At 35.2% G+C, this 15,421-nt stretch overlaps 1 protein-coding gene across 2 annotated transcripts in view; it reads right to left on the reverse strand.

The window, feature by feature from the left end:
- lrriq1 (leucine-rich repeats and IQ motif containing 1) overlaps nt 1–13,199 on the reverse strand; it is a 43,095-nt gene extending 29,896 nt beyond the window's left edge. The window contains exons 1-11 of one of the 2 annotated variants that reach the window (XM_087797575.1): nt 12,987–13,199; nt 12,213–12,303; nt 10,704–10,897; nt 10,417–10,491; nt 7,824–10,313; nt 6,736–6,891; nt 6,518–6,668; nt 5,409–5,602; nt 4,079–4,206; nt 3,513–3,586; nt 2,980–3,073 (exon numbers count right to left, since the gene is read on the reverse strand). In XM_087797575.1, the coding sequence (XP_087653701.1) occupies nt 2,980–3,073; nt 3,513–3,586; nt 4,079–4,206; nt 5,409–5,602; nt 6,518–6,668; nt 6,736–6,891; nt 7,824–10,313; nt 10,417–10,491; nt 10,704–10,897; nt 12,213–12,303; nt 12,987–13,076 (3,737 nt within the window). In that variant the 5' untranslated portion in view covers nt 13,077–13,199. Of the gene's footprint in view, nt 1–2,979; nt 3,074–3,512; nt 3,587–4,078; nt 4,207–5,408; nt 5,603–6,517; nt 6,669–6,735; nt 6,892–7,823; nt 10,314–10,416; nt 10,492–10,703; nt 10,901–12,212; nt 12,304–12,986 lie in introns of both variants that reach the window. The other variant, XM_087797574.1, reaches the window with a different exon arrangement.
- Nucleotides 13,200–15,421: the final 2,222 nt, after the last annotated feature.

A 15,421-nucleotide genomic window follows, 5' to 3' on the forward strand; every position in this document is an offset into this window, starting at 1 on the left:
TAGTAGAAATAGTAGTACAATTATAAGTAGTGGTAGAATAAGTAGTATACGTATAATTAGTAAAAGTATGAGTAGTAAAGTAGAAGTAGTAGAATTAGTAGTAGAAATAGTAGTACAATTATAAGTAGTGGTAGAATAAGTAGTATACGTATAATTAGTAAAAGTATGAGTAGTAAAGTAGAAGTAGTAGAATTAGTAGGAGAAATAGTAGTACAATTATAAGTAGTGGTAGAATAAGTAGTAAACGTATAATTAGTAAAAGTATGAGTAGTAAAGTAGCAGTAGTAGAATTAGTAGTAGAAATAGTAGTACAATTATAAGTAGTGGTAGAATAAGTAGTATACGTATAATTAGTAAAAGTATGAGTAGTAAAGTAGAAGTAGTAGAATTAGTAGTAGAAATAGTAGTACAATTATAAGTAGTGGTAGAATAAGTAGTATACGTATAATTAGTAAAAGTATAAGTAGTAAAGTAGAAGTAGTAGAATTAGTAGTAGAAATAGTAGTACAATTATAAGTAGTGGTAGAATAAGTAGTATACGTATAATTAGTAAAAGTATGCGTAGTAAAGTAGAAGTAGTAGAATTAGTAGTAGAAATAGTAGTACAATTATAAGTAGTGGTAGAATAAGTAGTATACGTATAATTGGTAAAAGTATGAGTAGTAAAGTAGAAGTAGTAGAATTAGTAGTGGGAGTAGAAGAAGTATTAGCTACCACAGCAGTATTTAAATGTAGTGTCCGGAGGGGCAGGAGCCCCCGTGTGACCGGGAGAGTCAGGAGTGACCACAGCCTGAGGCCAAGGATGTACGAGGACAAGAATCTCAACTATCTGCCAGAGATTGACTCTGGAGGATGCGAGCAGCAGGACGTCGCTCAAAATGTGCTGAGCTTCAGTGGGAAAATCATCTAAAGGACACCAGGGACTGAAGTGGATTTAAAAAATATGAATTTCTTGAAGGAAAAAACAACATTTCAGACTCAATTCTCAGAGAAGATCATGTTAGGAGAAGATCATGTTAGGAGAAGATCATGTTAGGGTATATAAGAGGGAGCGGCACATTAACAACACCTCTGACTCACAGAAGTAACTAGAAAATAACTTGGAAAAATGTACAATATTTATTTTTGTTCTTTTTAATATATTTTTGCACTTGTTTTAATTGTTTATTTCCACTAAATTAATTTTACCATTGGCTCGTGCTTATTCATTTTCATGTGATGCTAAGAAAGAAACGTATAAATGTTCGTTTTACTTTTTTTATAATAATAATAATAATAATCTCTATTTATATAGCGCCTTTCTAGACCAGGGTCACAAAGCGCTTTGACAGCCATTCACACATACTGTTTATGTTCAAAGATACTGAATAATTTTACATTTTAATTGATATATTTATTGAGTATTTTCTGTCTATTAATAACCCCTTCATACTATTAAAGGTAAATATATATATTGATGAACCTAAGTAGCATATTTATTTTAAAAACATATTGTTATCATGAAAGTAAAAAAGAAAATCTGTACTGTGAGAAATAATTTGTGTGGTTTGTGTTTAGTTTTGTTTTAATTGTGTGTATGTAATACAATGCATTATTTAAATGGTATAAAATTAAACATCTTTAAATAATTGATTAGCGATAACGTTTCTTTTTTCTGTACCTGGAGATATAATGATGATAATAATAGAATAAATATAAAAAAACAATAAATTAACAGCAAAAAAAGGTTGGAATTGGAAAACCTCTTCACAAAAAAATGGATCCGTTCAAAACCTTGCTCACCATTTTATGAAGACATGAAAAAAAAACCTCTCTATGATATGCACCATGTGAAAATATACAATCGTCTAATACTTATTCCAATTTGTTTCTATTTTTCCATCTATTAATATGAATTGTGGCTCCTTTGGTTTCTAATGATTTTATTAGTAAAGCTGGTCCTCAGAGCAGAGATTGATCCCTCGGAGCTCAGTTGATCTGGAACACTTGTTAGGGATAAGATTCCAACCTTCAGGCCGTAATGTTTGGCTGACCTTGAAAAAAAAATGCTCCCGATTTAAATCAATCCTTTCAGTTGATACTTGAGCCTTTCGCACTCGTGTATGTACAAGAAACGTCTTCAAGAAGAAACTGAAACAATAGGCTACTGACACCGATCGACAAGTAATATCCTTTTTTTAATTATTGTCATTCATTTAATGTAATATTTAGTCAATTAAGAACAAGTTAGAGGTTAAATCTTACACAAAATGTATGTATTATCCTGGTAAATAATTGTGAGTTAGTGATACACTTGTTTGAGTTTCACCATAAATAAAGATGAAAGACCAATTGCCGCTGAATCACCATTAATTAGTTAGTGATGTGTTGATGAAGCTTCATGAAACAGTCTCCTTTGAGTCCACTAGATGTCACTCTCTGCTCTACAATCAATAGCTTTGAAGATCTATTCTTTCTATTAAAACGTCATTACAAATTAAACTGAGGGCGCCCCCTACTGAGCTCTTGAAATATGACAATGTTTCATGAAGCTTCATCAACAAAATTATATTTGTGTTCATTTCTAATTTACCATCAATAGTTTTAGGTTATTCTGGGTCTGCAGTGGTCAGTAAAGAGGTCAAAAGAAAAAACAAGGGTTAGTGGATCTTTTTCATAAAAACCCAGACAACCAGGATCATTAAATACTTGAGATATTGTGAGGAAAACACATTATTAAATCAACACTTAAATGAAAAAACAATATAATTATTTGATACTACTCCCAAACCCAATTTCTGTATATAAATATACAATATCAGGTTGATAAATTAAATGTGTTTTTTTAAATGTGTGTAAGTATTTCTTTACTCAACCTAAAAATTAAAAAATCTTCTGCTGTATTTTTATCACTATTCATATTTTTATCCTCTTATTTGAGAGAACAAGATGTTTCAAAGAAGAGAGAAAACTAGAAATGAGTTGTTTTTTTTACTTTACCTCCAGCAGCTCTCCTGCTCCAGTGGGTTGTCTTCTAGATAAACCTCTTCCAGGAGTTGACATCCATTTAAACTGTCACACACTTTGGACACCTCTGAAATTGCAAACTTCCATTTAAAAAAAAAACACAGTTTTCTACTTCTATAGCTTTAAACAACAGACTCTCACTATATATACTGTATGTTCTATGAGGGCATTTAATTTCACATTTATGAACTTGATCTTCTGCATTAAACAGTATTTCATATTTATAAGAATCAATAGTGATAATACATTGTACAATCACTTATTAACGTAATGAATTAAATTGTGTTGGGTTTCACACTAATATTAAGGAAAACAACTAAAATAAAGATTATCATTTTTTTAAATGACAATAAAAATTCAATTTATTTTCAGAAATATAAATAAGATTTAATAAAATAAATGTTTAAAGAATAAAAATAAAAACAATGATATATATTTAATTAATATATAGTTAATGTTAGGGCATGTTCAAGTATACATCACATATTTAATATATAAAGTGTCACCTGATAGGCAGTTCAATCGCAGATCCACATGTGAAAGTGAAATGAAATCAGCCATGGAGGGAAGATCGGTGATTCTAGAAACGGAAAAGTTTGTTAAGTAAGTAAGTCATTTTTATTTGTATAGCGCTTTTCCAGACCAGGGTCACAAAGCGCTTAAACAATCAAAACAATATTCAATAAAGTATATACTTTAAAGATCAAGATAAAACTGGTAACTCAACAGGAGTTCCAGAAAATCAAGGAAAAGCCTGAACAAATAAAAAGGTCTTAAGATAATTCTTAAAGGAGTCAGTAGATCATCAAACACAGAGGGAGAGGAAGATCGTTCCAAAGCTTAGGAGCAACAGTCTGGAAGGATTTCTCTCCTCTGGTCCTGAACCGTGTTCAGGAACCATCAGTAGATTCTGATCCACAGACCTCAGAGTTAGAGGTTAATACTCACAAAATTCAATATAAATAAAATAAAAAAAGTCATGAGAAATATTTTTGTTTTTTATAGGGTTTTTGGGGGTTTTTTTTAAATAAAACTCATATTAAATAGACATTAAACAGCAGGATTCATGAACCTGTTTTGAGCCACGGTGAGGACGGTCAACATGGGCAGCCAGCCGAAGGCGAGACCCTGCAGGGAGGAGATGCTGTTGTCGTCCAGCCGGAGTTCTCGGAGCAGGACGTGGTTGTTCAGACTCGGCGGCTGACGGTCACACAGAGGGAAGCTGTGAGTTAACACTCACTGAGCGAAGAGGTCACAACAACTCTAGTCTGCCTGTGCAGAGCTCGTCCATCAGTGTCACTTGCTCTCGACCCGCTGGGCTGACAGTCGTCCGTGTCGAAAACGCTGCGTGAAGCACAGCTGGGTCTGAGTTACTCTCCATGTTTGACGCGTGTTGTTGGATTGGAAAGACAAATTATTATTCTGGATTCAAGGTTTTTAATTTAAATCCTAAATGGAAAAAAAGTTTGGTCTTAATCTATATATATTTGGTGTAAATTGTTGAATACAAATAATCAAGATTGCAGAAGAAGTTTAAGTGATTAAAATAATACATAATATTTCATATAAATGCATTTTTTATTGGATTTAATATTTGACGAATCTGTATCAAACCGAATTACCGACATTCTTTTGAGCTTTTTTGGGGTAATTTATATGTCATCTCAAAACAGGAGTTTTAAACCTAAGATATTCTCACAGTAAAGTTAATAAAACTAGTAATTATGTCAAGTGGTCAGGATTAGTTTATTATGAAGATGTTGTTTTTTTACAAATGTTTTACCCTTTTTTTTAACAAAACCATTTGTTGTTGTTATAATTAATTAAAAAAACAATTGAGAATCATTTGTCATCTTAAATAATAAACATCTAATTTTCTTCCTAAGGATTTTTCTAAACGGAATATTCTTAATAATTTCACATCATTTCAAGGTTTTTCTTTGCCCCTCTATACCATACAATAATAAAAAATTATGTTTCCATGAAGTCAGTCCATAATCAATATGAGAATTTTACATTTCCCTGGATTATTTATGAACTTCTCGATTTAAAGATAATTAAGGAAAATAAACAAAAGGGAAATACAATAGATAAGCTAGAAAACAAATCCTTTTTTAAATAGTAAATGTTAATTTTATAATCTTGTTTCTGCATCACAAGCTAATAATGCTTTAAGAGGTTTACAAGAAATAAATAATTACTGCTCCATTGTATTTTCATCATAACGTCATATCTACGTTTTAAAATATATTGGAAAAATAATGAATTCTTGGTTAAACGTAACTTTAAAAACAAAACGGGTCTTGTTACGATGAAAAACTTCTGAAAAAATGCTGACTCTGACCGGTTTAAAGCCTGAAATTGGTTGATAAGTGGAGTGAGAATCCACTCACTGGTCTCACCTGGATCAGGCTGTTGGCTCTGAGGTCCAGCCGGTTGAGGAGAGCACAGTTCTCCAGACCCTCCACTCGGTCCAGGTGGTTGTGGGAGCAGCTCAGGTGCTGCAGCGTGTAGACGTCCCGCAGACCTCTGGTGCTGATGAGCTGGTTGTGATCGAGCGTCAATATCTGCAGCTTCCTCGTGGACTCCAGGCCGGCTACGGATCATAATTCAGGGATATTTAGCAGGTGTTGATTCTCAAGGGTTTCCAGATGTTACGCTGCTCAACAGATTAAACATTTAGTGCTTACTTACAACTCAACTCGTTCTAAAAAACATGTTTAAATGTCAACATTAAGTGTTTTTTCCATTCATTGTGTATTTTTATTAAAGAAAATAAATTCATGTTGAATACAATGAAGCTAAATTGTATCTCAGATCTGCTTTTATCTCATTTATCTTATATTGTTTTGTAGTCAGATCCAACGTTTGATTCCTCAACATTTGCTTTGATAGTTTATTTATGTTTGTACTGCAACGTCACATTATTAAACATTTGTTTATTGTGATCACTATGTATTTGTGTCATCAACAAATTCAATCTTCTGTATAAACTTTGTACAAAAGTCATTCATGCGTTATTATGTTACTATTGTTACTTTTTTGTTGTTTTTTCCTCCTCCTATTGCATTTTATTTGTGTTTATTCAGTATTACTGTTAATTAAGTTTTTCTAAGTTGTTTCCCCTTTTTTAACCTTTAACTTTCTATCTGAATTTACTAGCTGCCTCGGTGACATTTTTCCACAGCACCACATGTTGAATTTCTCTGTGAGATTTCTCTATGGAGATCAATAAAATAGATTGATTGATTGATTGAACTGTGACTAAAACCATTTGTTTTAAATACATTTTCTTGTAAATACTTTTTTTAAATTTTTTTATATGTTTCTCATAATTTTTTCTACACATGTTAATGTTTTAATAAGATACATCTCTTAACTTTAACCTTCAAGTTTCCTTTTTTTAAAGTTGTTTCTAAATTATTCGACGGACGCAAACATCGCAGATTACAGGTCGATGCTGCCCCCTTTTGGACATCTTTGGAACTTCAAGAAAAGGCTTTTTTCTCACCGACTCGAGTGATGGAGTTATAAGAAAGCTCCAGAACCGCCAGACTCTCTGCTCCACTCAGGCCATGAATGGACGTCAACTTGTTGTGGTTCAGACGCAGAACTTTCAGACCCGACATGTTGCTGCAGTCCAAGTACGAGATGTGGTTTTCCTTTGGAATAAAAGGGATTAAAAACGTGATAAACTGCAGTGATTTAAAATAAATTGTGTTTTTTTACCTGAGCGTCAATAACACGAAGTTCTGAGAGCTCGTTCAATCCCTCCAGAGAGTTCAGCTGACAGCGTCTGATGGTGAGAGACTGCAGCCGAGGACACTGACGGAGAGTCAATAAGCTGCAAGAAGCAGGTAAATTCTCCAGACTCAGGACCGTCACCTGGAGGTCAAAACAACATGTTGACGTTAAATAAATCATGATCAATCCAGATGTGCCTTCAATTTTGCAGAAAATACAATTATTATATCATAAATCTTTAATAGGATGAACAATAAGTGTATGTTAATATTGTTTACCTGTATACCTGCCTTATTTTATTTTAATTTGCACAAGTACTTATTGTGCTTTTAATTCAATTTAAGGTTTTCAGAAAATCCAATTATCACATCTTAAGACGTTTTTATTTGTTCAGGCTTTTCCTTGATTTTCTGGAACTCCTGTTGTGTTATCAGTTTTATCTTGATCTTTAAAATATATACTTTATTGAATATTGTTTTGATTGTTTAAGCGCTTTGTGACCCTGGTCTGGAAAAGCGTTATATTAATACAAATTACTTACTTACTTATATCACAGGATGAACAACAAGAGAGTTTACATGTTAGTATTGTTTTGTTTTTTATTAAAATGTTAGCTCCTGTGTTAAATATAATGAAGTAGTTGGTTGTTAGAAACTACATTATTTCTGGAAATGATGATCCAAGAAAGTTCATTATAAGCAATCGATGTATTGTTTGTCTAATATATCTGATGTTGTGAGGTTTAAAAACAGTAACAGTAATTAAAAACAGATTTTATTTGGCTTACTAAGTTGTGGATAGATCTAGGATATATAAATTATTGAGCATGTTGAAGTTCTGATGGATGGATGAACTCTATACAGCTATTTAAAAACACGATGTAAATAACAAATATTTGATTATTTTTATGAGGCCCTCATAATCAGAGTAGAACTGATCCATGTAGAACTTGTTTCTAATTTTATTTTTTTATTTTTTTCATTATTTAATTTTTGTAATTGTTTTTTACGATTTTCCATCATATTTTGGCACTTGACCCTTGCCCCTCCCAACAGTGACACCCCTGGTCTGACCTCTTGTAGTGACTTGAAGCCAGACGAGCGCAGCAGCGCGTCTGCGCAGAGTGGTGGAAGTTTAGCGACCCCTGGCGGCCTCCTGTGCTCCTTCTTGGCGAAGCATCTTTGCTTTCTTCTGTTCTGGACCGAGAGTTTGGACCAGGAGATGCACTCCTTCATCCAGGAGAGCCTCTTCTCTGCCGTTTGCTCGGACAGGGCGTCGAGAACTTGACCTTCGAGGACCATCTCCTGTCTCAACGTCTGGTCTTCATCCGAGTCCCTCAGCTCTTCTTTTGACTCCAGAGATTTGACATTCTCTTCCGTCATGATCTCGAGGTCAGACTCTTTCATCACCTCCATTTTCATCCCTTCATCTGAGATATTTCCTTCCACTCTCCTCTCTTTACGTACAGGAATCTTTTTCTCCAGTATTTGCACAGGTTCCACCTCTCCACCCTTCCTTCTCTCCTCCTCCTCACTCTTTACATTCTCATCCTTTAACTGATCACGTTCTCCTTCCATTTTTCCTTCCTCCTCTTTTTCTGGGCTCTTCCCTTTCTTATACACTTCCATAGTTGAATCACATGTTTTATCTATTTCTTTAATATATTTTGTCCTCCCCGGTGTTTTCTGCTCATCCCTCTCTCTCCTCACAGTGTTATCCATCATATCTTCAGATCTCTTTTTATTCTTATCCTCCTTCTTATTCATTTCATCAGCCAGTTCTCTTTGTTTTTCTTTACTTTCTGCTTCTCTGCTCTTTTCATCCAAGTCTTCCATCCTTTCACTCCATTCTTCCTTCTGCTTCCTCCTTCCTGTTTCCTCGCTCGGGATTCTTTCATTCTCCAAGGTTCTCCTCTTTTCCTTTTCTTCCGTTATTTGCTCTTCCTTGCTCTTTACCTTCTCATTCCATCCCTCCGTCTCCTTTCTTTTAAATATTTGCTCCTGAGCAACTCCTTCAGTTTTCTTTCCTTGCTCTTCCTTTACCATCCTCCTCTCATCTGCGTGTTTCTTTGTTCTTTCATCCTCCCTCATCATCTCTTCCTTCTTTTTAGCATTGTTTCTTTCTATGTTTTGCTGCTCAATAAACTGCTGTCTCTCGTCCTCCTCTTCATTCTGATTTCCCTTTCTCCCTTTCTTCTCCTCCTCTTTTACCCTCAGCGTCTCCTCTAACACCTGCTTGTGTTGCTGTTCCATGTACTTTGACTCTTCTTCTACAATCATTTGTACCATTTCTTCCCTTTCTTCTTCGTCCTCTGTTGCTACATTTTCTTTTTCTTCCTCGACTCTCCCATTGATATCCCAGATTATTCTATCATCCTCTAGTTTCTCATTTTGTAACATCTTACTTTCTCCTTCTTTTCTTTTTTGCTCCAACTCTTCCATCCTCTCCTCTTCTTCCTTCATTTCATTTCTTTCTCTCTGTCTGATTCTTTCATCCTCTAACCTTCGCAAGTTCTCCTTTTCTTCAATCCTCTCTCTTTGATCAGCCTTTGTTATTTTTTCTTTCTTCAGCATCACTTCTTTCTTATTGAGCTCATCTCTTTCCTTGATTTTTTTCTTATCTTCCTCCAGACGTCTTTTCTCTTCTTCATTGGACAGTTTCCTCCTCTCTTCTTCTGTCTTTTGTTTCCCTGGCGAAACCCTTTTCTGGTCCCTCCTCACAGCCTTAGCTTCTTCTTTTACTCGTCTCAGCGGGCTCATCCGGTCTTTCTTTTCTTCCTCTGATAATTTATTTTCTTTTTCGATGTTCTCTGTGATATCCTTCATTCTTCCTTCATCCTCCACTTTCAGATTTTCCAACTCCTTCTTACTTTCCTCTTCCTTCCTCAATTTAATCTCTTCTTCTTTTCTCTGCTGCATCTCTTGGAACACCCTCTTTTCGACCTCTTCCCTCTTCTTTGTGTCTTCTTCTCCTCGTCTTTTCAACTGACTTTCTTCCTTTTCATCTGTTCTCTCCTTAGTATCCTTTACTTCACTTTCATCCCCCAGCTTTGTGTTGTTTAGGTCCTGACTCTCCTCTTCTTTTCTTTTTTGCTCCATCTTTTTCCTCGCTTCTTGTTTCATTCTCCCTGTTTCCTCTGCTTTCTTTCTTTCTGTTTCTCCCTTGTTATCTTCTATCACTCTCCTCTCATCCTTTTCTCCAGTCATCACTTGTTGCTCTTCCTTGTTTTTTTTCTTCTCTTTATGTTCTCTTTGAAATATTTGTTCTTTTTCCCCCTTTTCCTTCCCTTCTTCACTCATCCTCTTCTCATCTTTCTTTTCGCTTCCTTCCACTCTTTTCAGCATCCCTCCTTTATTTATCATCTCATCTTTTTCCCTGAAGTGTTTCTCTTCTTCCGGCTGTTGTCTTTCCTCCACCTGTATCCGGCTTCTCAAGTCTTCCTTCTTTGATTCCATCTCCTCTTTCTTTTTCCTCTTCTGCCTCTCTTGTAACACCCTCTTTTGTTGCTCTTCCACCTTCTGTGTTTCTTCCTCCACTTTTTTCCTAAATGTGCTCATCAGTTCCTGCAGAAAATGAAAGGAACAGTATGTCAGTTCTTATCTTGATCCTTTCATACGGTTCCAAATAACTAATCTAAGTGATAAGTAGATGACATTTGACTTGTACCTGTTGGAGTACAAACTCTTCTTCCAGTTTTTCCTGAGCCATCTTTTCCTTTAACTCCAGAGCAGTCTGTTGGCACTTTACAATGGGAATATAATATTAATGCAGACATCCAGACATGATATAAGAGGTGAAAGTGGTAATGTGTGACCGAAAGGTCAAAGGACAAACGAATAAGATAAACATAATATGTTGATTAAAAATCATACTAAATAAATACGTTTTGTATTTGTTCCAATCATTCAAAAGAGTACCAACACGTCATTGTATACAGTTTTAAAGGGATCTACCTTCTCATGCTCGATTAAGCTCCTCAGCTCCATCTGAAATTCTTCCTCTCTCAGTCTCCTTTGTTCCTCCATTTCCCTGTAACGCTGTCGCTCTCGATGTTCCTTGAATACATCTTCGTAACTTTCTCTTTCATCCACCGTAACGTCAATCTTTTCCCAACTTTCCTCAGAGCAAGCCGACCCCATAACATCTCCTTCTTTGACGTTAAGAGGAAAGAACAAAAAAAAAAAACTGTCAGAAAGAAACCTCTTGGATGAGAGAAGCTTGACTGTAATCACTAGTTTGTTCTCTGAGCAGGACGTCTTCTGTCATCAGCATCACTCTCTGTAGAGACGATATGATTCGGACTGAAGTGATTCTCCGTTGATATGATCAGAGAGCAGAAAACTCTCATGACACAGAAACTAAATCTTTGAAATAAACATAGTTTGAATTAATGAAATTGATGTCGTTATAGTTGCTTCTATTCCATACGCAATTTGCAACGTAATGCAACCTAACTATTGTATCAAAAAATAGAACGCTAGAGGGAAAGTACGTATGAAAATGTGTCTTTTAAAGTTAATCTTTTCCTGTGCTAATGTGTTGTGCATGTTTTTGTGTGTTTTGTGTACACACTAAACATGTAAGTAGTAGTTGTTAGGAGTTAGAAAATAATGTCACAACACAATATGGAGCTTATAATCACATCGTTTTGACTACTGTAACAGTTTATTTTGGTGTCTAAACAAGAAGGATCTGTATCGCCTGCAGTTGATACAAAACTCTGACCCGCTCTAGTAGAAGAACTCACATTTTCCCGATCCTCATAACTCTTTACTGGCTGCCAGTTTCTTTCAGGATCAAATTTAAAATTCTGGTTCTTACTTTCAGATCTATTCATGGTCAGGCTCCTCCTTACATCACTGATCTGATCCAGCCTTACACCCCAGCTTGGGCTCTGAGGTCTGTGGATCAGAATCTGCTGATGGTTCCAAGCACACGGTTCAGGACCAGAGGAGAGAAATCCTTACAGGCTGTAGCTCTTAAGCTTTGGAACGATCTTCCTCTCTCCTCTGTGTTTGATGATCTACTGACTCCTTCAAGAAACATCTTAAGACCTTTTTATTTGTGCAGGCTTTCTCTTAATTTTCTAGGGGCTGCTGTTTTTGTCTCTATGTTTTCTTGGCTTGCCTAAAAAGTTTGAATTTTAACTGTGTATTGTTTTAGATTGTTAAAGTGCTTTGTGACCTTGGTCTGAGAAAGGTGCTTCACAAATACTTACTTGCTTACATACTAAATATCCATTTATTTATTTTTTTGTCTTGTTTCTGTGAGAGTTATTTCCCTAAGTAAGTAAGTAAGTAAGTAATTAGTATTTATAGAGCACTTTTGAAGACCAGGGTCACAAGTGCGTAAATTCATCTTTGTATATACATGTTGGTATGTATATTGTCCCACTGTGTATGTGTGTATAGTGGTCGTGAATGGGTAGTCTATGAAGATGTGAGTTTCTCCTCTTACTTTACCTTCAGCATCTTTAAAGAGGAGTTCCTCGTGAAGAGCTGCTTTGCTTCTGGAGCGTTCAAAGTAATTAAGAAAGGAAACAGGTATTCCAAACTGAAAAAAATAAAGAAATTATTTTTAATCATAATTTATGTAGAATTTAAACTGTAACAAAAATATATATGCATCAGTTGTTGTTTTTAGTTAAAACAGTGTATTGTGAAGTATTTGTTATGTCTTCACTTTTAACGATTGAATAAATGAATTGTGTCTTTATCCTGGAGGCTGGGAAGTTTTGTAATTGTGTTCAAGAATTTGTTATTTTGTTTCAATGTTTACAAAAGTGTTTTAATTGTTTTTGCACTTCCCAGCCACCGTCCTAAAAACAAATAGGCTGGCAGATGTATAAATTAAATGACAGCCAAATAAACAGTGTCCAGAGGTATTTATTCTTCGTATTGAGTAACTTGGACAATAATATGTGTTTTATGTAAGCAGAACCATATACAGGTGAAGATAAAGAGTCGACATTAAGGCTCTGTTTAGCTTATCTTAACTTGCTTATTTCAAATGCAAAAGTTTTTTTGAGTGAATATTAAAATAGATTTTTAAAGACTCACATGAAACATGGAGTAAAATATATTTTAAAATCGACCAGGAAGTAGCTTGTTAGCTACTAGCTAGAGTTAGCACAGTCATTATTAGTAATTATTTATTTAACAATGTGCATTTGTTTATGTATTATTTTTATTATAGGTAATTCACTTCACAGGAGAAAAAACGAGTAGCAACCTCACCTCAGCTTCAGGCAACAGGTGAACGTGTTCAGTCCCAGACAGACCGTTTAGTTCCCACGATATAGCTTCGTCCGAATCTTTAGTTTCCATTTCTCTTAATAAAGTGGTTCATGTTACCTTTGAAAACAACCAGCAACCATTTGGAACAACCGTAAACGTTCAACCTCTACGTTTATGTCTTCGTTTAAAACAAAACAAGAAATAAAGCGTCGAGTTGCGCTTTGGTTGTCATGGAAACGTACTTCACTACATGACCCCGTGAGGGACATTCACATGGAAGGGAATTAAAATTACAATTATGATGGAAACATTAAATTAATTGAAATGTTCATGACTATTATCATTAGGAATTGCATTAAGAAGATATATATCACCAAAAATGTATTTTTGAATTATGTAAACGTTTGAAAAATTTGGTTAAACACAGTTTTTCAAATTATATTTTGAATATAATCTACATTGTGTCACGATCAATTTACTACATAAGCTCAATGAAGATTGTGCAAAACTAAAAGACGTAAAATAGTAGCAAAGTAAAGCCACTAGGTGTCAGCAGATCCTTTTTTACTATATTTGTAAGTCGTACACTCAACATTTTCTCAATATATAAGTGTATGTCAAATGTGTTGATTATTTATTTAATCTTTATACAGAAATACAAATTAAAGGTACCCTAGAAGTTCCAATGTCATAATTAAATACATTAAACAAACAAAGAAAATGCTCTTATTACTGTATATGTCAAATCACCTGACAATTATTTCTGTGAAAAAAATGTTTGAGAAATCGAAATAATAATAATAATAATAAAAATAATAAAAATCGTAAACACCTAAGATTTTGACAATCTCAATAAAAAAGTCATCATCTGATCAAGAGTTGTGTCGTGGAGGCCGCATCTTTATCAAATACCTTCTATAGCCACAATCTGCGATCCCTGGCCAGGGGTTAGTTGAGATCCATCCACCTGGTTCTGGATGTTCCCCAACTTAACTTTTGTTTTAGTTACGATCTTATCTTATCTGATCTTATCTTACTATGTCATGTTTGTATTCTTATTTGCAATGACAATAAAAGAAAGTCTTAAAAGTCTAAAAGTCTATCTTATCATTTACATCAGTTTAACTTGATTTGTACCTTTTTTCAAATATTTATTTTCAGAAATGATCCAGATTTGTTGACTGGTTCTACTATTTGAAGTGTTTTTCCCTCTGGCTCAGCTTTTTTTTTGTCCACAGTTGCAGTGTCGTCACTGCATGAGCAGGGTTTGTCTCAGAAGTAAAAATAACTGAGGTGTCAATAGAATAACATTTTCAAAACAGTAGATTATAGAGAAGAAAGTGAAATATAGTGGACTCTGCAAATAATGAAAAAGTTTCATGAAGCTTCATCAACACATCACTGTTTGATCATGAGGATCAAAAGTTAACTACATCATAATAGGGTAGGTAAAAAACAAAATAGTTTATCTTTACAAACCTGAAGATAATTGCTGTTATTTCAATATTATTGCCAATATTTCAATTATTATTGCCAATATTTCCATTTTGAGAGCATGTGTATTATTTAATCCAGAGACAACGTAAAATATATTGTATTGTTTTGAAGTTACCGCATAAGATTTAACATGTTTGTCTCTGGCTCCCCCAACAGTTGAGCGGTGCGATTGCATTGTTGTGAAACTGTCTTCAGTTATATGTGCATTTGTTTACGAAAACAAGAGAAAGGCTCTGGTTGGAAGATAGTTCATCTTGACAAACCTGAAGATATTTGCTTTTATTTCACCCAAATAAATACAATTATCGCCATTGAGGGCTCAAAATGTTCTGTTTTCTAATGAAGGGCCAGGTCATGGAGTCAAGGACTTGTGTGGGTAATTTGGGCAGAAGGTTCAACGAGGTCAGCGATCCAAAGTCTGTAGGTGATTCACAAGACCAGAGGAACGAGAAACTACATTTCGCTGCGAACAATGCACACTTTCTGTGGCGTTCCTCATCACAAAGGCCATATCTTCTCCCCTGCTGGGAACGTGCCGCGTTTGGGATGTATTCTCACTCTTTGAGCACATTCCTGGCCCACACAGCTATTCATATTCCCAAAGGCTTTTCCAAAAAAGAACCCGGTCTCCTTCCTCAAGATATCAAACGAAAACCAGCTGGTAGAAGTACATTCAGCTCAGACACACCAGGGACTGTTCTCCACACTCGTGATGGTTCCAGGAGGTAAACAAAAGAACAAAATCGGCGCCAGATCGGACTCACATCTTCGCCATCAAAGGACGAGGCGGAATTCTTCGCCGACAATAAAAGGCGGCACTTGAACTGTATGAAGCTGGATTACCCTGCGTTGACGCTTCACGAGTCCAGGAGCGACATACAGGCGGAGGTCAGCGCGGGTCAGAGCACCGCTTCAGTCGCCCATGTGACGGGCGGCAG

Source organism: Callionymus lyra, chromosome 8 (assembly GCF_982586985.1).
Source record: "Callionymus lyra chromosome 8, fCalLyr1.hap1.1, whole genome shotgun sequence".
Classification (NCBI taxonomy): Eukaryota; Metazoa; Chordata; class Actinopteri; order Syngnathiformes; family Callionymidae; genus Callionymus; species Callionymus lyra.